Genomic DNA, 22,879 nt, shown 5'->3' with positions numbered 1-22,879 from the left:
AACACAGAATCCTACACATTCACATATGCAAAGTGTCTGATGAAGCAATATTTCAGAAACATAAGTCAGGTTCTTTCAAAAACCTACCTGGCATCCTGTCAGCTCTGTAAAGAGCTGCTTAAGAACTCAAGTCAGGGGCTTTGCATCTAAGATGACATAGTGGAAGTCTTTTTCAGCCCAGAGTTCCAGCTCTTCTGCAGTTTTTACCATCCTTGCAGCCCTAACATCCCTGGAAGCCCAAGCCACAGTCCCAGGGCTTCCAGGTTCCCTAGTTCGTGAAAAAAAACAGGGATACAAAGAAAGGACTTCCCAGGAACTGAAAGTTGGCTTCCTATTTTATTTTAACATTGAACAGAATTATTTTCCCCCAGACAGGAGAAGAAGGAGAAGAAATAAAAAGGAATTTCCTTTCCCTTGGAAACATGAACGTTTCTAGGTTTTGTTCCTGTTCCAAGGTTTAATACACGCACATAAGCACATGCATACACAACCCTACCAGACTTTCCCCCTTTTGATCTGGCTGACAGGTGGATTTCCTCTTAGGATATGCCTTATACTGCAGTTACTGCAAGATACTGATCTGGATAGATTTAAAATTTCATACAATATAACAGCTCCCTATTTGCAGCCTAATTAGATTTATTGTATACATCCACAGGAAACATCTTCATCCTGTAACGAGAAAAACACTTTGATATCTGCTTGTGAAAACCTCTACATAGAGCCATGAATTATTATTCCAAGTGAAAAAGTAAGTAATGCAGAATAGCCTTATATGTGCTTTTTTAGATTTTTAATTTCTTTTGAATGTCTCAAATTCAAGTCTCCTTTCTAATATTAATTTCAATTGTAGCTTCACCCATCAGGCTATCACTCCTACCACTTGCTGCTTCAGATAGCAAATCTAAAATGTTTGTGAATGGTCTATCTGCTGTAGATTATAAAGATTTCACTTGTAGTACATTGAGAGGTGAATTTAATAGTTCATTTCCTTTTAAATTCTGTTGCAATTAACATGCAAAGTCAAAGGTCTTTTGTATTAAAACAACAAAAAAATCTCCTCTTCAAAGGAATCCCATAAAGAAGAACTGTCTACTGCTCTGTAAAAAGTATTATTCATTCAGCAATGCAGGTGCCCCAAGGATTCACTAGTCTTAACAGCATTACAGGAGAGTGATTGTGTGTGTAGAGGAGAGAGACAAGCGAGGAAGCAGCTACTCTCTGAAACCTGGTTGGAAGAGGGTGAAAAGGTGGAGGGAAACTTCTGGGTGGTCCAGAGAACAATGTGAAAGACAGCAGTTCTGTTTTGGGAAGTTTTTTTCAATTTATGGAAACTACATTTGATTTTGAATTAGGATAAAGGTTCTCCTTTCCTAATGAAGAATAATGGTCTTCTTTTCTAATCAATCTTCTCTGCTTTAAGGACTCCATCACGTTTCATCTCTGAGTCTGAAAAAAAACCTATCACCCACAATGAAAAATTGAAAGAATCATTTTAAAATGAAAAATTTAAATTATCTGTTTTAAAAATGTTTTGGTTTTTTTTCCTAAGACTTGAAAATTTCTGCCATGTTAATACTTTTCTGAAGGTTAATTTTCAGAGGAAACTGCAATAATTGCATGAATAGTCAGACCAATATTCTTCGGTACAAAACAGCCTGGCTAATATATTCCTGATCAGCACTGGTGTCCATGAAGTCATAAGTAAGAGACTTGCAATGGTCACAGCTGCTAATCCATTTTAAAAGCTGGAGTAATGTCTGGGTGGATGAGAAAGGAGTGGACCCGGAAGAGAGAGGGGTAAAACACTCTTCTACCCATTGGTTGAAAGGTGGATTATACATCTCCAGCCCCTTATCTCCCTCCATAAAATCCACATGCTTAGACTGTCTTCTGACCCTTGTGTCTGGGTATGTGTATCTGTGAAGGGAGGCAGAGAGAGAGAATAATTTCGTTTGTTTCCAAGAGAACTGTTGCTTCACAACATGGAGAAGCTATAGCATGTACAGAAAAAAAAAAAAAAAAAAAAGAAAAATTAAAAGTAAAAAGAAAAGTTCAAAAAAAGAAAAAAATTAAAAATCTTATTTTAAAATATAGCCATTAAAACTGACATTTCTTGTTACCTCTTCATTCTAGAACTGACCACATTTTTTTTTTTTTCACTTTTCTTTTTAATTTGGGGTGGGGGGGTGTTGGATTTTTTTTTTCCTGCCGTATGGTATCATTGAGGTATGCAATAATTTAGCTTCATTGCCTGCAAACTTCAAAAGATTTCATTGGTATTTTCCCTGTACTGAGAAAAATCATCTGTAAACCCCAGCAAATGTTGATTATTTCCGTTGTCTGTTAAGCTATGTGTCCTTGTCCTCTTTCTCTCTGATCTTTCAGTCCATGAAGCCTTGCTTTTCTTTTACCATGGCTTTCATTAATCAGTCTGAGTGCTTTTACTAGGTAGTGTTACAATTTTTAATCCTTTCCCTTATGCCCTTTGCTTGCTTTCATACAGACATCATATTGAGATATGCATTCATTTGAGGAAAATGATAGACAGGTTTTTAAAAAGGAGACTCAATCAATACCAGAAGTTCTTTTTTTATTCATTATTGTTAGAATGTATAAATTGTTGCCAAGGAGAAAAAAAAATAAAAAGGAGTTATAGGGAAAAAAAACAACAACAAAACCCAACCACACTGGTAAGGAGGAAATTAAAGCTAATTGGACATATTCTGTCATTTCCATCATTACTGAATTTTCACATTTCATGTGTGCATGAAGAGATAGATAGGCTATATGCCAATTGTTCACTTCTCTTTTTTTAATTATTCTGTGGAATCTGTATTTAAATAAAGATATATAGTAATACAAGTGTTCCTTTATACCTTCATTGGAGAACCCTGGAGTGCTTTGCAGAGCACAGTGCCAGGCTTGTAATCTTGAGGACATAAATAGTCCCACTAAAGTGAATGAGATCATTATTTGCATGATTAAATATCATAACATTAAACTGTACATAAATGTTACTGCTGTGGGTAGAGAGGGGGAAGGTGGAGACGAGTGTGACATAAACTTTCAGGTGACAAGAGGAATGAATTCTGCCTGATTTCATCCTTCAAAAGCCTTCTAGTGACAGTATTATTTTTAAATGGCTTTTAGTGATTTTGTGACACTGCCAAGTTATTTAGCTCTATTTAAAAAAAAAAAAAATCCAATAGCAACAAAGATTGAATAATGTATGGTACTAATCTAGGGCCAACTGAGCCCTATCAGGACTCACAGTACACAGCGGCTATGTCTGAAATTACCTTGTTGGACCCCCAGCTTGTCCACCCTTCAGTAGCCACCAGGGCTTTGGCAGTCTCATCCATCTCCAGCTCCCCAGGATGGTCAGCCTTCCTCCTTCCTCCTTACTCTGCAGAGCTCAGAGCTCTCTACGCTCAGAAAGATCTTGTCCCCTCTTGGCAGCCCTGCATGAAGGTGTCCGGTACTTCTGAGGCTGAGATTCAGAAATACATGCAGGAAATGTGCACACCGACTGTTACCGAAATACACTGCACTAGTTTGCTATCACCACTGGAAAGAGAGTAGGATCACGAAACACACAGATGGCACGGAGCTGGGGAGGACTGCTGGCATGGAGGAGGGCAGGTTTAGTATTCAACATGTTCTAAGCAAACTGGGCATACAGGATGGAAAAGCTACAATGCATTTCAGCAAGAACAAATGCAAGATACTTCACGGAGGCTGTTATGCACATATGGAGCAAGTAACATCTGCTGAGGCTGTGAAGACAGCAAAGAAGTTTCAGTAGGTCATCAGTTGTGGATAAATCTGTGATGGGAGGAAGGCAGACATCTCATCGGATGTATAAATAGGAGTGCAGATGATAAGACATAGTTAGTAATCTTTCCACTGCAGAACTGACTTGAGTTGTGGGCATCTCATGGAGGGGAAAAAAGAAAATAAAATCATGAAATAAGTGTACAGAATCCAGAACAAACCAAAAAGAACAATCATAGACCTAGAAAATGTGACCTGGGGGGGGGGGGGGGAGGGGGGCGGAAATGACAGAAATTATGTTGTTTAGCCTAAGAAATTAGAAGGGGAAGAGGGAACGGATAGAGGAGACATTCATTAAATATGTATAGACTACTGCCAGGATAATTTGTTCTCCCCATCCATGGTGGACAGGACAAGAAGTGATGTACTTAGTGAATGCTGCGAGGAAAATTCAGGTTAAATATGAAAATGATAAGGATGGAATAGAAATATTCCATAGAAATAGACTCCCTGGGGAGGTAGGAACAATGATGAGGGTAGAGCTCACTCTGCCATGGGGCCCAAGGACCCTTCCAGCACTGTGATTCAGCGGTTACAGCAACATTACAGAACTGGGAGCTCCCTATCTTGGCTTCATCTTATCTTTTTTGAATGGGTGTCTCCTTAAGCTGCATTGTATATTCGTCACTTTTTCCTTTGATTTAGTATGATTTGTGTTGAGCAATCTGAATGAGCAAGATGCCTTCTTTCTGAGCTCTGAGGTAATACCACTAACAATTATAATTTCATTTACAAAAGAAATATATAAATCTCTATATAAGACCTCCCCACTTACAGTAACATGTTTATCTGCAAGTAGTCCTGTGATTTCTAAGGGATTTATCTAGGAGTAAGGATGTGTATCTCTATTACTATTGTGAAACTAGCATTAACCCTTTCCAGGTTAGCGGGGTCATGCTGAACCACAGGAAAGACCCATCCCTGTTCACAAAAGCACCACTCGTTCCTTATCTGGGCTCTCAAGAACAAGAATTTCCTCTGCTTATATCTGTACAAAACCTGCCTCACACATGGGACATAGACTTGGCTGGAGTCCCCACATCCATTGTAGTGCAAACACAGAAACAATCAGTGAAATCCTTCCGAAATCTCCATGCCTTCCTTACAATAATAATTAAAGGTGAATAAAATAATGACAGTCGGAGAGGTGGTCATGGAGGTTCAGGCCCACTGAAAGTCAAGCAATATATGCCATGTTCAAGCACCCAGACTCCCAACAGAAGCCAGAGGTCCGAGCAGGATAGCACTGCTCCCTTCCAGGCACTGCACATCCTCACTGCTAACAGAAGGCAGCTGCGCATTTATCTCAAAGAAATCACCAGGCATCACTCATCTTTTGGAACACAAAGAAAACACCTCTCCCTTAATTTGCAAGAGTCCAATGTGCAGACTATTTCTGTTTCAGCTGCTTCTAGTGACAGGGTTTCAGCTCCAAAACTGCCTTTCCCCCGGACAGGGTTCAGCCACTTTAGTAAGGTTTATTTTGGGCAAAGGAGGGATGGGAGAGGTAAAGACGGATACGTCCTACCCCTCATCTCCAGGCTGTGCCACTCTGCACAAAGCATCCAGGTTTTCTGGCACAGACAGAGCCCAGAAGCAGAGGAGCAGGGACAATTTCATCTGCCAACATGGGGGAGTGAGAAGTTGTTCTAACTTCGGTCTCTGCATGGGACAGTTTCTGCTCTTTATCCAGTGGCTTTAATATAAATGCTTGACAGGATAGAAGACATCAAACATACAAACACACTCAACATAGAGTGGTTAGAGCCACAGTCCTGGCAGCGACAGCACCTTTCTCAGAGGGTCTGAGGTCGCCCAGGTGGAGGTGGAGTGGTTCCCACGGTCCCCCCACCCTGGGCAAGAGCACTGACTCCTGAGCAAGGCCTGAGGCGGCTCTCCCTTGTCCCTGGGCAGAGGGATGCTCGACTTCAACATCAGCTCTGCCGGGCACCGCGGGACAGTCCGGGGCATCTACCGAAGTGCAGCTTGGAGAAACCGAAGTGACACACGGACTAGCCTTCTGGGACCAGGGAATCTGCTCCACGTCCCCCACCCCACCCCGCGTTTTCGCCCGTTGTCCCCCTCCCGGTGCCGCGGCTGCGGCTGCTTTAACGGGGCAGGGGGGGTGCGGGCAGCCCCGCCGACGTCGTGGGCATCAGCTGACCGCGCCGGGCTCTGCCTCCTCCCGGGCCGCCCGCCCGCAGCACCACACCGGCGGCGGCGGCTGGCGGCTCCGCCGTACCGGTCCCCGCCGCTCCCGGGGGCAGCGCCCGCCGCCGGCTCCCCTCAGCTCCCTGCGCGCCTGCCCCTCGCCCCTTCCTCCCTCTCCTTCTCCCTGCCGCCGGGGGAAGCCCCAGAGCCGGAGTCCTCCCTGCCCTGACCCGCGGAGAAGTTAGGATGCTCCCAGCGGTCTTCCCAAAGCTCTGAGTTTAGGGCGGGATTTTCGTTCCCCGCTCTTTTCGCTTTTTCTAGGCTTTGTTTTTTTTGGGTTGTTTTTTTTTTTTTGTGGGATTTTTTTTTCTCCTTTCTTTCTTTCTTTCTTTCCCTCCTTTTTTTCTCGTTACCAAGCAAGCCGAGCGTCTGCGATGGATGGCAGCCCCGAGTCCCCCCCGGGCAGAGGCGCCCCGTGAGCCAGGGCGGCGCGCCCGGCGGGGCATGCCCCGCCGCCGGGGGGATGCGGGCGGGCAGCCCCCGGCCGGCGGCTCCGGCGCCGTGACCGAGGATGCCCGCGACCCGGCCGCCTCTCCCCTCCCGCCCCAGCTCGCAGGGCTCCCGCTGATCGCAGCCGCGGGAATTACAGCAGCTCCCGCGGACCACAGCTCGGAGCGCGGCCCCGGGATCCCCGGAGAGAAGAGCTGCCCGCTGTGAACGGCTCTCTGCAAGGCGGCTGCCCCCATCCTTCCGCGCCTCCAGCCTCCGGATGGGGCCAAGGCTCGCCCGCCGGGCAGCGGGGCTGCGCCCGTAGATGCTCCGCTCCTCCCTCCTCCTCCTCTCCGGACCCGCGGCTCGGCTCCCTCCCTGCTCACCGCCCCGAGGAGGGCGCGCACCCAGCCCGCCGGGGCGCGGGGGCTGCGCCGCAGCTGGGCTCCGCGGGATGCGGCTCCGCGGGGCTCCGCGGGAGCGGGCGCGAGCACGGGCGCGGGGCGAGGGCCGCCTGCGCTGAGCCGGCGCAGCCGCCCCGCCGACCCCGGCGGCAAACCAGCCCCGCCGCGAGCCAAACCGCCGGACCCAGGGACCTGCCTATAAATGTGATCCCCCCACCGCCACCCCGCCGCCGCCACCCGCCCTTCTCCATCCCCTCCCTCCTCTCCCGAGGCTCCATCCCTCCCCCCGCTCCCCTCCCCAAAGACGGTCGTCTCCCCCCCTCACCCCCCCGCCGGTGCTCTGCCCCCCGCCAGTCACCGCCATGGAGCTCTCGGAGGTGCGGTGCCTGAGCGACAGCGATGAACTTTACACCATCAACAGGACCCCCCCCGGCAGCGGCAGACCCCAGCGCCTGCTGTGGCAAACGGCCGTGCGCCACATCACCGAGCAGCGCTTCATCCAGGAGCACAGCAGCAGCAGCGGCGGGAGCAGCAGCGGTGGGGGCAAAGGCTTCAGCTCCGAGGAGACCTGCTGCCCCAACCACCACCCCCACCCGCCGCACCACCACCACCACCACCACCACCACCTCCGGCGACAGTCGGCCGGCCGGAGTTTGGGTGGCGAGCGCCACAACAACGGAGGCACTAAAGTCTTCCCGGAGCGCACGAGCAGCAGTGGGGACCTGGGCTTTCTGCCCCTGGACTGTGCCCCCAGCAACTCCGACTTCTTCCTCAACTGGGGCTATACCTATCGCGGGGTGATCTTCCCCACTCTCCGCAACTCCTTCAAGTCTCGAGACTTGGAGCGCCTTTACCAGCGCTACTTCTTGGGCCAGCGGCGCAAATCCGAGGTGGTCATGAACATTCTGGACGTGCTGACCAAGCTGACCCTGCTGTTCCTCCACCTGACCCTGGCATCTGCTCCCATGGACCCCATTAAGGGCATCCTCTTGGGCTTCTTCACTGGCATCGAGGTGGTGATCTGTGCCTTAGTGGTGGTCAGGAAGGACACGACCTCGTACACCTACCTGCAGTACAGCGGTGTGGTCACTTGGGTGGCCATGGCCACACAGATCCTAGCGGCCGGCCTGGGCTGTGGCCTCCTTGGGGACGGCATTGGCTATGTGCTCTTCACGCTTTTTGCAACCTACAGCATGCTCCCGCTGCCACTCACCTGGGCCATCTTGGCTGGGCTGGTCACCTCTGTCCTGCAGCTCGTCATGCAGCTGGTTATCCCCAGGTTGGCTGTGACTTCCCTCAACCAGGTACCGTGGTGAGGAAAGGGTGGGAACCTTCCTCTTGCCCCATCGCTCTGGGTGAGAGGAGGTGTGGGGCGTCCCAAGAGATCCTCTCCCTTTTAGTCAGGTGCTCAGAAGTTCATTACCTGGAGGGGAGACCATAGGCAAAACGCAACCTTCTCCTCTCCCCTCCTCACTCCCCCCATGCCTGTCCCAAGGTTTCACCTCAAGCTGGAGATGGGGGCACTTCCTGACCACTCTGTCCTTTCTCATTGTGCATTTACTTCACTGTTGTGCCTTGAAATAGCTTTGGGGAAAGGAGCTCCTGGGACAAGTGGGGAGGATGGGTCATTTATCATTCCCCTCCCTTACTTCCAGCAGTGGTCCATGGCATGACACGACTCTGTCTTGGCCGAACTCTCCCACTGCTCATCTCTCATTTTACTTGCTCACACCTTTTAACTCTGAATCTGCTGGGTGGACTGGTACTTTCATATGTGCGGTGCAGCTTGATCTGAGCTATGGAAAAACAGGAGCAAAGCACGCTGCTCTTCTGCCGGGAGAGCAAAGCAATGACCCAGTGAAATCAAGGGAAAGTTCCCCTTGGAGGTTTGGTGTGAGATCCTGGGCTGTTTTTGGAGGGCACCAAGAAGCCTTTTCTGCTGGTGGTCGTGAGGCAAACATTGTGCTGCAACCTTACAAGTGATGTCTAGGACGGAGTACTGGTTACATGGGGGAGTGGTGCAGTGCAAACTGCTGAGAGGAACTGGGCAAGATATGGGTCTGAGGAGTTAAAACTGGGACTAATCTGCCTTCACACTCACCTGGCTTCTTCTGCATGAAAGTGAGAGTGCACCAAACTCCTGACATCCCTGCAAGGCAAGAAAACACTGCCTTTCTAGGGCAAATTAATCCTGGGGATTCTTGCTGCTCCCTTTTTCCTCCCCTTCCCAGACTGTCACAGCTCTGTGCTACCAATATTTCACAGGAGATTATTGTCTCCATTTGGCCAGCTCCGGGGAGCCGGGAAGAAGGGGGTGGAGGTACTGGCAGATAATCCCCAAAGGAGGGAGGGTGCAGAGGAATGTGGTGTTGGTGGCGTGTTGTTTACATGATGAATGCCGGGATGCGTGGCTGAGAAGTGGCTGATCTTGCACCTGGAAGTTTTCATGATGATGGTCCTTGGGACACATCTACCTGCCTCAGACCCTAGCCCTTCTGACACCCCTGCCCACCACTGTCCATCCCCTTCCTCCACGCACTTGTTAGCTGTGGGCTGCCTTGACCTCACTTCCCAGCCGCCAGGCTCACCCTGTTTTGGGAGAAGCTGTCCCTGTGTGTTGTGCCTGGCTGAGCCCTATGGCAGTGTGACAATTAGACTGTGCAGAGTTGTTCCCCAGCTCTTGGTAACGTGCTGATGAATGAACTGCAGCCACGCGCCGTGTCCCGCTCCCACGCACTGCTGGGTCAAAAGCTGTGTGAGTTATGCTGATTTCTTAATTTACTTCCACGTCCTATCCTGGAGCTATGAGTAATGCGCTGCTCTGCCATTATGCACAGGTATCGCAACTGTTTAGCTGGTCCACACACACACACACACACACACACACATTTCCCACAGACATTCCTAACAAAGGCATTTCTCGGGAGAGATACTAATATCTTCATTTTGCAGCCCCGGTACCTTGCCAGTTGCGTGAATGAACTTGCCTTTGAGCGGTGCACAGTGAGAGAGATTACCAGACAGATGATTGCCTTCATGAACTACATATATAAATCTTCTTAACGGGATCCACACAGCTTGCCACACATCGGTGTTGATTTACACCGGCTCTCGCCTTCCCAGAACCCACTTAACAACGCCTAATTAGGTGTCGCTTCGGCCCTTTGCCTCCAACCCCCTCTGGGAGAGGCCGGATCCTTCCCCGCCCCGGGGTCTTCTCCCCATCCCGATGGAAGGGCGAGCTCAGAGCGGGGACAGGGACCCGCTCCCCCCGAGGAACGGCCGCCGCGAACCCACCGCGGGCAGATGCGCGGGGCGCGGAGCGCGGCCGCTCGGGCGCTGTCCGCCGCGGCGGTGCTGAAGCCGCCGCGGCTGCTGCGCGGTTGCTGCGCGGCTGTTACGCGACCCGGGGGCTCCCTCCAGCGGCCCCGGCGGGAGCCTGCCCGCCACCTCCCGCGCGGTCCCCGCCGGCTGCGCCCCCGCGCACGGCGCTGCGCAACCTCCGCGCCTCCTGGCGTCAGGTGCTGTGTCCCCAGTGGTCAGCCGAGGGGCTTCGGGGGGGCCGGAACTGCCGCCCAGGGAGAGGCGCAGCCCTGCTCGGGTACTTTGTAGTGTTGCACCGGTTTTTGTATTTTTTTCCGGAGGACTGCAGAGTGCTTTCAAGTGTTAGAGAATAAAGGCTTTAATGGCCGATGAAGGGTATACAACTATTACTTCACAGGTGAACACAGAGAATCTAAATGACTGTGTCATCAAGGTTATATAGGAAATCTTTTGGACAACACGGATTTCTTGATCTTGCAGGCAAAGCACTCTCTTTTATCACAAGGCTTATTTTCCAAGGTAAAATACTGCAGCTTCCCTTTAGAGAAGCCTTGCAAGACTAAATGAACTGTTTGATTATGTAGCAATATCTGTGACCATCTTGCTGTGCCTCAGGATGCAGACAGCTGCTTACACTGGACCAAGCCCAGGAGTTAAAGTACACAAGGAAAAAAAAAAAAAAAAAAAAAGCAGAGGGTAAAACTCTGATCATGGTACAGATAATGGGTTTCCCACTGATTTTTATGAGACCAGGATTTCATCCAGGCAAAATACTGAATTCAATTCTGAACGGAAAGCACTGTCTATCCTGGAGTCAGTTTATTACTGTACGCAGTAGTATGACGGGCACAATGGTTCTGAACCCGTTCTCAGTCACATGGGTATAAATCAGTTATAAGTCTATCTAAACTCATAAGTTGCTACAGTTTATACAAGAGGAAAATCAAGTGCTCTGATCTGTTTTCCCTTAATCTCTTAATTAATCTTAGTCTTCATTGATAAGTATGTTCACAAGCAGTTCAAATCATTAGCAATGCTGAACACAAGCATGCAGGACTGCTGCCTGATTCAGCTGTTTGTTGAAGGTAACAAAGTACGCATTCTCATGAATACAAATAATGCTCACTGTTCACCATTTTTTTCTTGCAGTAACACTTAAAAGGTCATCTGATTTTTCTTCCCTTGCATTTCAAAATTAGTTTGAACCAACATCCTAGGTAAACGTGAAAGAGAAAGACTGCCTTGAAATTATTTAAAAAAAAAACAACAACAAACCAAACCAAACCAACACCAAACACAACAAAACAATTGTAGACTCATTAGTTTCAATCCTGCCAAGTGCTCTGTGCTTCTGGAGAGATATGACCAAGTGACCCCAGCCTGAAATGCTGAGCAATGTGCTGCTCCTCAACCAGGGAAGAGCCAGAAAAAAAGGGCCTGATACCATGATTTAGGTAAAGGCAACACTGACTTGACTAAAGATTCTGTCAGGAAACAAATAAGAAATGCAAGATATTACTGATAAGCAAGTAAAGTGCATTCATATGTGTGCCTGGTTAGACACCGTGCTGGGGGTGGTGTTTGCCTCTGATGTTCCCCAAAATGAAAGTTTAATTTGTATTGCGTTCATTCTTACTTTTTCCTTGCTGGTAATGTGGTACACAATCCAAAAAAATCTAAGACCACATATGTGTTTCAGGCATATGGGGAAGAATAAACAACTCAGAGCTCCTTAGTGTTATGTAACGTAGGCAGATGATATTATAGATATGAATTTTGACAGGCTTGGAATTATGTAAGATACAAACATACTCTGGATTTTAATCCTCTGCCTGTGCGCTCTTCACTCACGTGAGTAAATTCCACTAGTCATAAGCCTACTCTGGTGAGTAAGGCACCTGCATAATGGATGCCTTGAAGGATCAAGTCCTAAATTACACATATTAAATCAAACTTTAATAATACATTTAGAAATAACCTTGAAGTGGGTAATACCAAGCCTAGGGAAAGTCATTCTTTTCCCTCTGTTAACATCTGTCTTTCCAAGTCTAGGCAGTTCTGTGAATTAATACAGAGATTTTTGCTTGCTTGTTGTTTGTTTTTTTTTTCCCAAAACCCACTCTGAGGGCTATTAATAGAGGAAAAGACAGAATTCATGAAGTCACAAGGAGTCCTATAGAAATAAATCTGTACAATTATACAGTGGCAATGGACAGCTTTTATGTGCATATTTCAGCCACGTTTTCCAAAATCTGATCATAGATATCAGCATATGAGTATGTACAAAACACACCCATCTCTTCAAAATTTCTGCCAAATGTTTGTGGAGTATCTCTTAAGTCTGTAAGGTATAAGGATATTTCAAAATTGGCTACTATTTGAGAATCAGAATCAAACCACTCCATCTTTATCCCTATGGTTACTTTCATAACATTATTTGCTATTCAGGTTTTTTTCTGCCATAGGCCGTTGTGGGTGACTTATAACCTGATCGTGTGACTTTAGACTGGATTATGATCTGGTTTCCTTTTATATCTCTTAATATCACCTGACTGGTATCAGTGGGTCACAGCATAATTAGATTAGAATTGGATACACTTTTCTCTGAAGCAGCTGCATCATTGTTGTGCTAAGTAGGGCAAATGCATTAGTTATATTTACAATCTGATGATTAATTGCCTTCAGAGAGTTCCTCCATTTTGGAGGAACTCAGGCAGAAACATGAATGAAACCTGTTTTTATTAGTGAGTTTCAGCCTACAACAGTTAGTGCACTTGTTCTCAGTGAAAGTTACTTTGCTAGATTTGATGTGACAATTTTTCTGCTGTCAGGATACCTCTGTGTTGTTTTTAAGGTTTTGTTTATTGCTTCCTTGTTTCTCATGGCCTAGAAAGAGGCATATGTTCTAGAATAGCAGCATCTAATGCAAAATAATCGCACACCAGAGCAGCGCTCTTACAGCTGACAGTTAACAGCAGATCATGCTGGAATGATCCTTATTAGCCTGCTCAGAAGACTGAAGGGGATAAACATCTCCAGTCCATCCTCTCACTGCACTTCTCAACCCTGTCAATGATGTGATCTGGGCAGGAAAGAGAGCAAAACTAGAACTGTTTAATGGATTCTTCTCTTTCCAGAGAGCAGAGAAGGTGGGGAGTGGAAGGACTCATTCCTCCATTTTCCTTATCTGCAGAATATCTGGCTAAACACAAGAAAAACTAGAGTGTTTCATGTCAAATGTGAAATTTAGTATACAGAAAGGCACTAAGCTTTTAAAGTGATACTTAGGCTGATGGAAACTCCAAACCCGAAAACCATTACTCAGCTTCTGCCTACCACCCCATCCTTGCAGGCACCTTGTTAACATCACATTTCTTTAAGTGCAGTCTTCTTGCACTTAACTGCACTTCTGTTTTTGAGCATCCTGTGAAGTACCTCAATGACTCAATGCTAAAGTTACCATGCAGCCTAGCCAGAATCCAAACACTGCTCTAGTGGGAACACATTTTGCGATTATACTACATTTTGCGATTATACTACATTTTGCGATTATACTACACACACAGTGCCTGCCTGATGTCAAAGCTGGACAAGAAGGGAGTTGTGCTTTTCCTCTGTGTAACAAATATGGTGATGAAGATGTTCCTCGGATGTGGAAGACCAAGGCTTAAATCCCTTTTTCCCCAGAGGGGATTGAAATCCACCTCTTTTGCCTCACCAGAGAGTTTCCAAATTAAACCTTCCCCCATTCCTAGCACAGTGCTTCTGGGAAGATAAAAGGTTAAGATCCAGCAGGTCAAAAGAAGAAAGAAAGAATAATCCTGAGTCTGTAACCCACTGATTAAGGAATTCATCTCTGGCGGTGTCCTTGCTGAACATTTTAGTGTTTTATATAATGTTATTAAATCATTCCCTCAAGCACATGTCCCAACCAGCAGACTGTACGGTCTGGTCCCCTCTCTCTGACCTGATGGATCTTGAATCTCTTTTCCAGAGTGGTACAGATTCCCCAGAGAATTTCTCTCCTTCCTTATCTGCTGCCCCTCCAGCTCCTCAGAACCTCAAACCATACAACCTACAGGGGTGACATTTCCCAGGGAGGCAGGAGATATTGAATGGGGGCTGAGCCTCCAGTCATTGAGTTGCTATACAGAAGATATACAGCTGTTTTAAAAGACAATGGATTCAACGCTTTAATGAAAAGATATAGGCAGTGCCCTCACGGGTGGAGGGGAAGGAGGTTTGGGGCTGAGAAACCCAAATATCAGGGAAAAACTTCACAGTGAATCTCTAAACCCTGGGGAAAAACAAGGTTTAAGACATACTCCCTTCCTTTCATACTTCCCTCTTAGCTGGCTCTCCCCCCATTCATCCTGCTGGCTATTTTATACTCCGTCTGAGACATTAGATTCTTTTTGCATATTGCATAATGATCTGTAAGAACTTGGTGGCATTCAACATAGGTTGCTGACTTAAACTCTGGTAGTCATGTGTCTGCAAATTGAGGTGCGCAAAGACCTTGCTTTGTGGCTTCTGAGCCTTTTATATTTTTTTTGCCATCTAGCCCTTCCTTCAGGGACAAACTCCATTCTACTTGCTCTGTTCTTGGTGCAGTGCAGCTGGTACCCAGCCCCAACGCAGGAGGGACTGTAGAGTTGCAATCTGGCCCAAGGAGGGAGTTGAATGCAAATTGCCGAGTTAGTGCTGCAGTGAATCTTCAGCATTTTGGTACCAGCCTCACTCATTCAAACCAGGTATAAAAGAGACCTGGCTGGTCAAAAGGGATCAAACACAAAAAGTACTGAGTACTTAGCATTTCTTGGCACTAAGGATCTTACTAAGGGATCTTATTAGGCACTGACCGACTGAGAGACTCCCAACAGCTTGATTTAGGGACCCGAATTAAAGCCCACAGAGTGTGATACACTCCCACAGACATTAGGATTTTTAGGTGAACCAAGAAGAACACTTCTCAGGACCCTCTTTAGGGAAAAATGTTGCTCTGAATCTGCATTTCTTCTGAAAGAGAACACAAATGTGGACATCCAGCTCCTCCAGGAATCTCTTGGAGTGAGCTCTGTCACTCTTATCTCTCCAAACACCCAGGTCTGCAGACAGAGATACCAGCGTGGTGCTGCCTAATCTAGAACAAAAGATATCGGGAAATGTACACAGGGCGAACTGCAAAGCCAGGCAGCCATTGGCTGACAGAGCAATATTTCATCATGCGAGTTTTGTTTATTAGTGACTATTTTAAGAAGTGCTGCTACTTCGTTTGCCAGCTTTTTCTGCTGCAAGGTTTCACGCAGTTGGCCCTAGAGGAGAGAGGAAGGCTGCTGGGTTCATTAATTAACCATTGCTGCAGTCTGAGGAACAGCTGAAGCATATCAGTGTAAAAAAGAAAAAGAAGCAAAACCAACCCAAACCATATTTTTTCACAATCCCAACAAATAATTGTACTTCTCTTAAACAGTCTGATGTTGGTGTTATAATTTTATATGATGCTCTTAGTTTTAATCTAGAGAACAGTAGCCCCAGGTAAAAATGAAATACTATTTGAATGAGTTTAATGATTTAATTCTTTTACCTACTCAATATTCTTTTTCAATTTTGATTTAATCATTACTTTACAGTTCTGGATTTTTCTGTATCTTTACTTTCCTTTTTTCTAACAGCATAGTCCCTTAAAAATAAAATACATAAATCCCTCTTTACTGAAATCAGTGGAAGCATTCAACAGTGGCAGAATTCTAATTAGGAAAATCAGTTTGTTTCTTTGGAGGGATCTGATCTCCAGGCACTTTATTATTTTTCCTTTGTTCAAACTCTGTTACTTTGTTTACCTGGGAGCTGCTCGGGGATGGAGCTATCTATTCTGTGCTGCTTGCTTTAGTTCTACCACAGTAGGAGCCTCATCCATCAATCCAGAGTTACCATCTCAATGCAAATAAAAAATAATAATAACCAGGAAAATCAATCAACACAGAAGAAGTACATGATATTATACTGCGTATCACATGTTTTATAACTCTGGGGTAAGGATTTTAGGTAAAGAAATTACTTGGATTGCATTGCAGTTACTCAAATAACTGTACAAGATCTAGATTTACACATTCTTTTATCCTATGATTCTCCCTCACATATGAAAGTATCTCTAATGATTACCAGTATTAATAATCTTCGTAAGAATAATAGATAGGGTTATAATTGACATAGAAACCATCCCACACCTGCTCAGTGTGATTCTAATTTAATGTGCCAGACATGCATACTCACTCTTTTAGAGCAGAGAGTGTTATTCACCACAGATTTCAGCTAGGGACTGGGAGCCAGGATCATTCCCATTTCATCACTAAATTTATTATTGTCCTGTGCTGACCCACACACATCACTTTATGTTTCTGTGCTTCATTTTATTTGAAAATTTGCCTTTCTCAGTTGCTGTAATATGTGACTAATACATTCAATTGCTTTGAGATTTTTAGGCAAAACATGCCCATCACCTTCCACGATGCACTAAAAGAGGAATACTGCATTGACTTCTGTCAGCCCCACACATTTTTTGTTAAATAGTGAATACATTGAATGGAGTGGGAATGTTTGCATATAACTTTGCCCTTTTTTAAAAGACCTGGTTCCACATAATTCTCTTAAGGGCTGAAAGGCATGAGGAGCAGCTAAGGACCCTGGACTTGTCTAATTTGGAGAAAAGGAGGGTGAGAGGTGATCTCATTGCTCTCTGCAGCTTCCTGAGGAGGGGAAGTGGAGAGGGAGGTGCTGATCTCTCCTCCTTGGTATCCATTGATAGGACATGTGGGAATAGTTCAAAGCTGCATTGCAGGAGGTTCAGACTTGACATTAGGAACCATTTGTTTACTTTGAGTGGGGTCAAACCTTGGAACAGGCTTCCTATAGAGGTGGTCAATACCCAAACATCAGTGTTTAAGAGGCATTTGGACAATGCCCTTAATAACATGCTTTAATTTTTGGTCAGCCTTGAAGTGGTTGGGCATTTGGACTAGATGGTTGTTGCAGGTCCCTTCCAACTGAAGTATTCTATTCTATTCTATTCTATTCTATTCTATTCTATTCTATTCTATTCTATTTCAGCCGGATCCTCTGTGACTCCAACATCCCTTTACATTAGTCCATCTGTGCTGAGGGGACTTTAAAGTAAATACCATATAGTTTATACAAGGCTATGCTTGCAGCACTGGGTTGTAGAGTCAGTGACCTCGTCAGCCAGCCTCCTTGTGACCCCACACTTCTTGCTTTCACACGCATGCAGTGGACCAGTTTCAATGAGAGGAATGGAAAAGATTTCCACCATGATTAATTTGTTGCCTTAATAGGTCTCTTTCTTAGAATTGGGATCCATAGATTCAAACTGCCTCACCTAGAATTGAGGGAAACCAAGAAATCAAATCCTGATCTTTGTGAAATGCTGTAAGCAAGAAGAAATTCCCTCCTTCCTGGACACTGAGTGAAGATTGTAGGCCTCAAGTTGAGCTCTATGACAGCCAAAGAGTTAAGCAAAGTTAGGACATGTTTCAGAATTCAGTTCATCCCTGTCCCCAAAGGCTGTAGCTGTATTAATTCCTCCCAAACATGGTGCCTGCATCCAATCCATGCAGTAGGAAAAACAGGTCTATGATGACTGCCGAACTACATGTGGGAATTGTGGAGTGAGGATTGGTTGACCAAGGCCAGAACAGTGCCTACGACCGTTCTGGTGGTTTAACAGCACAGATGATTGCGTTCCAAAGACATTCCTCGATGCTGCTTAGTGCACTCCAGGGATGCAGCCTTCCTGCCTGCCCTCTGCTGAATTGCATTGAGGCTGAGTGGGATGTGTACACTTGGTTTGGCTGATTAAGGTGCTAAGCGCCTATACTTGAAGCATGAAGGGACCAGTATGTCCCAAAATGAACAAAGAGATTTATAGAAGATTCCTGCAAGGTCTGAAGGTCCTTCAGAGCAGCCAGTGAAAATTGTTCTTTGAGACTTAGGGAGAACTTAAGTCATATGAATCTTGCCCAAGGATTTTTCTATAAAATTTTTTTTTGACATTTCCAGAATGTAGCTAAATGTCACTCTGACTGATGCCATGATAGTTTCCATGTTCTTCCCAATCCTTAGAGTAATAGTAGCTTGCTGACAATACTGGGAAGAGAAGAATTTATTATATGTGTTTTATTTGTGCTAATGTAATTGCTTTTGTTCCATTGTGCTATGTTCCAATGTGCTATGTTCCATTAGCCACCAGGCTACAAGAAATGGTAGAAAAACACATGAAGTGTTCCCATTTTCTTTGTGATGGTACAGGTTCATAGGGCCTCCAATAATTTTTTTATAATCTTAATAGCTCTTCAGGCTTAGAAATTATTTTTCCAATGACTTATCACTTTCATGTAAAAATATACTTGTGTCTACTTATTCTTAAGGGATAGTTATGTACATTTTTTAATGACAGCCACTCTTCTTTGCTATTCCTCCATAGTAGAATATCTAACGCAAGCATTCAGTTACACCAAATCCCATCAACAATCAACAGAATAAAATTTATAAGCTTTGACGAGAGGACACTTAGAGGTAATGTGACTTTGGAAAAGGAGTGTAAAACAATGCATCTTAACATTATGCCAATTATTTTAAAATCAAGAAAAGAACTCATATTTATAAAGATGGCTATAAGTTTAAGTTGTTTGATGGCCTGAGGCCTTTAAACTTAGTACCAAGATTGTTAAGGTACCTGTTCCTTCCTCTTCAAGCAGCTAACAAAGCTTTTGTTGTCCAGATTACTTTCCATGACGCCAGAACATGATGACTTCCTTGTTGAATTTACAAATGGTCTCTCCCAGTGTCATTTATTAAAGAACTCTTCTGATGATGTTCAAGAAGGAAGAGTATTTATGATCACTTCTGGTTTCCTTTTGCAACACAAGACTACTGCAATTAAACTTGACATAGTCGATTTTTTTAAATCTGAAAGCAACTAATATATCTAATAAAATTGAATAATATCCCACATTTAAATCTCTAAAGGTTCAAACCACTTCGTAGATTTACATATATTTGTGTTAGATACAAATACTCAGCAAAGGTAATGCTGTGGAATTTCATGTTTTATTCTTTTTTTTGTAACTTGCTTTCAGGTTCAGTAATTACATTTGCAAGTCAAAATAATATTTACTATGTTCCTAAAGTTTGTGTGCATCTAAAGTGAGTTTATAGGTGCAATTTAAAAATGGAAAATACACACACCATTAATTAAGAAACCTTTTTTCTAATTGCTATCATTAAAAACTCAAAGTATAATCTGGAAATCAAACTGTTGTCTTCTGGCTATCAGTATGGACTCAGCAGTTGCAGATTTGTAGAGAACTTGCAAGATGCTTAGTCAGAGCTAAGTGGCCTTTATCATAAAACAACAATTCAAAGAATCTCAGACAAAAAAAAAAAAAAAAAGAGAAAATGCTAGAGCATCCTACAAATAAGGAAAGGATTAAAAATCCAAATCGTAAACACAGACACAAAAAAATTCTCACAGACTTTGTATGAACCTGTGGTTTTACAAAACATGGAAAGCTAGGTACTCATAGCAATCATTCCCATGATAGCCATCTGGCCTAGAGCCCATTTTTCAATGTTATCTAGGAACTTAAAAGTACAGGGCGGTAGAAAGTGAGATTCTCATCACTCCACAAGCTAAGGGACTCCTTAAATCACTTAAGTGGTTATAAGAGTATGTCGTGGGACTCCATAAGTCCCATGAACTAACACCAAAGAATTAAGAGAAGAGCTCAAAAGAGTTAAGTGGTCTTCCACAGTGCAGACAATACAAAACTGTGAGGAGCGGCTGGTACACTGGATGGTTTCATTGCCATTCAGAGGGACTTCAGCAAGCTGGAGAAATGGAATGACAGGAACATCATGGAGTTCAACAGAAGGGAAATGCAAAGTTCTGCACCTGGGGAGGAAATAACCCCATGTACCAGCATTGCCTGGCAGCTGATCAGCTGGAAAGCATCTCTGCAGAGAAGGCCCTGGTGGTCCTGGTGGAACCACTGAACCAGCAATGTGAAGGCCAAGGACCTCCTGGGCTGCATTAAGCAGACCATTCCTAGCAGATTGAGGAAGGTGATCCTCCCCCTCTGCTCAGCCCTAGTGAAACACATCTGGAGTGTCGTGCTCAGTGCTGGGTTATCCAGTACAGGAGAGACATGGACATACTGGAGTAAGTCCAGAGAAGGGCTATGAAGGACTGATAAAGGGCCATCTGACAAATGAGGAAAGGCTGAGAGAGCTGGGACTGTTCAGCCTGAAAATGAGAGGATTCAGGAGGAGATGTGTGGGGTTAATCTTGAACACTTCCAGGGACGGGGCATCTGCAACTTCTCTGGGCAACCTGTTCCAGTGTCTCACCACCCTCAGAGTAAAGAATGTCTTCCTGATATCTAGTCTAGATTTACCCTCTTTCAGTTTAAAACCATTACCCCTTGACCTATCACTACACTCCCTGATAAAGAGTCCCTCTCCATCTTTCCTGTAGGCCCCATTTAGGTACCAGAAGGGGTTATGCAGTCTCCTCGGAGCCTTCTCTTCTCCAGGCTGAGAGAGCAAGAAACATTCTTGCTTTCCGCAATCCTATATAGTGACATCAGGCAGCACAAGCTGATTGCAAACATCAGGCACACTCACACTACATGCTTCTTTTTGGGGAGCAATTCTGTCTCCACTTACTAGGTCTCTGTGGTATGTGTAATATTACAGGTGGGAGAATTTGAGGAACATCAGTAACTTGGAGTTCTTTATTTCTGCCAGCAAAAAGAGCTCCTCCATCAGTACCAACAATTCAGTTTCAGATGGTCAGATTGCTACACAAGTGTTAGGAGACATCTGATAAACCTGTGTGTGAGCTGTGGTCTCACTATGGCTTTCTCAGCAACCTTAGCTGACAATGAAAGCTAGAGGTAGGTTTACCCTTAGGCAGTATACCAATGCCAGGACAATATTTTGAGCAACTGACACTATCCTTCTTTTAAAAAGCCAGAAACCAACCTTCTCCCAACAAAGCACTGATGATCTTTAAACATACTGTTTTCATTTTCAATGGATACTGTTCATTTTCACTGCTTCTGTAGGAAGAGGATGGCTCTAGAGAAAAGGAAGCTGAAGGGAGACTGGATCAGCCTTCAAATATGGAAGGGGTACCTACAGAGAGGAAGAAATGAATTGGTTTTTGTTTCATCTATAGCTATCAAGTGATGACGTGTTATTAAGTTATTATAAGGAATATTTGAATTAGATAGTAGGAGAAACCTTGTAGCAATAACCTAATAACAATAACTTAAATAACCTCATTTTGCTTGGGAGGATTTACCCTGAGGTGTGATTAAGCAGTTTAGAGAGGCATTTTTTTAGGAGTGATTTAGATAATATCCAGGACCTGGAGCATGGGTTAAATGACCTGTCAAGGTCCTCTCATGCCCTACTTTCTATAATTAAATGACACTGCCTCTTAATTCTGGCTATGCTGCAAAGTGTTCTAAACCCCCAGTTTCCAAAGAAGCAAACCGTTTTGTATTTCTAATAATTGCTACACGGAGGCTGATGGATTTGTCTGAACTAGCTTCACTTCTGTAGTCTCAAATTCCACAGCTTCAAGGATTTATAACTGTGGTTTGATAAGGACATGTTGGATCAACCATTAGCCAATAATATTGCTAATGGTGCAAGAAAATGACAGAATCTAATTGTCTCTTCCAAGAGGGTAGCAACTGGTGAAAGGACTGTTTTATCAATAAAGTCCTGTTGAAGGCAAAGAAACAGCAAAGAGTGAATCTGCTGAATAAGGAGGGGGCACGTTTACACAGTGAAATATATTTTTCAGGTGATCATCAGCTCATTTTAATTAACCTTCAGTCTTCCTCCTCTTATGTCGTAAACCTGGTCTGATGTGTTTACTTTTTATATACCTAAAGAAAAATATATAAATATATTCGGAGGATCATTGTTATTGTAGATTCTGTTCATTATGTACATTGTGGTGCATACGCTACTTAATTACAAAGAATAAGAATCTTCCTGGTTGTTCCTGCTCTAACCAAAGTATGTAAGTACCTGTGTACATTAACAGGTATGGATATTGTCTCTGAAGTCTTTGGGACTACAGCTGACTTCAGAATTATTCTTAGATATACGGTGCACATGAAAAAATGGAAACAATATAGGCATACAGTGCCATAGGTAAATATAGAGTTTAGTTATGCCCTCCGAGTAGCTGCAGCATTGTTGAGAGGTGGAAGAATCCTGTCCCGTCCTTCGCATCTATATCCACCCTACACACTGGGAACCCTCATGGGGTAGTTTGTCTCTTGTAAAGTTTCTCCATGTGTAACACCCACAATGGGCCACTAGACCTGAGGCTGCTTCTGGATTAGCACAGCACCTTTCCTAGGGCCGAGCATCTCACCCTGCTGGAAAGCGGGGAATTGGGCTTTTACTTTTGAACAGACACAAAACGTTCCCCTCCTTCTCCAATAAAAAAAAAAAGGTCTTAGCAGCACACAATTGTAATTCAGAGAACATGGTGGCTAATGTTCTCTTCAAGGGCAATAAACTCTGACCTTGCCAGGGTATTTGAATCACTTTTTTCACATTGTAAAGGGCTA

The 22,879-nt window shown here is 44.7% G+C and overlaps 1 protein-coding gene across 1 annotated transcript in view; it reads left to right on the top strand.

Moving 5' to 3' along the window:
* Positions 1-7,243: 7,243 nt before the first annotated feature.
* Positions 7,244-22,879, top strand: part of ADCY8 (adenylate cyclase 8) — a 126,706-nt gene continuing 111,070 nt past the window's right edge. Inside the window, 1 exon segment of the mRNA XM_074146034.1 lies at positions 7,244-8,185. Coding sequence (XP_074002135.1) covers positions 7,244-8,185 — 942 coding nt within the window.

This window comes from Numenius arquata, chromosome 3 (assembly GCF_964106895.1).
Source record: "Numenius arquata chromosome 3, bNumArq3.hap1.1, whole genome shotgun sequence".
NCBI classification, from domain to species: Eukaryota; Metazoa; Chordata; class Aves; order Charadriiformes; family Scolopacidae; genus Numenius; species Numenius arquata.
This window is presented reverse-complemented; position numbering and strand designations above follow the sequence as displayed.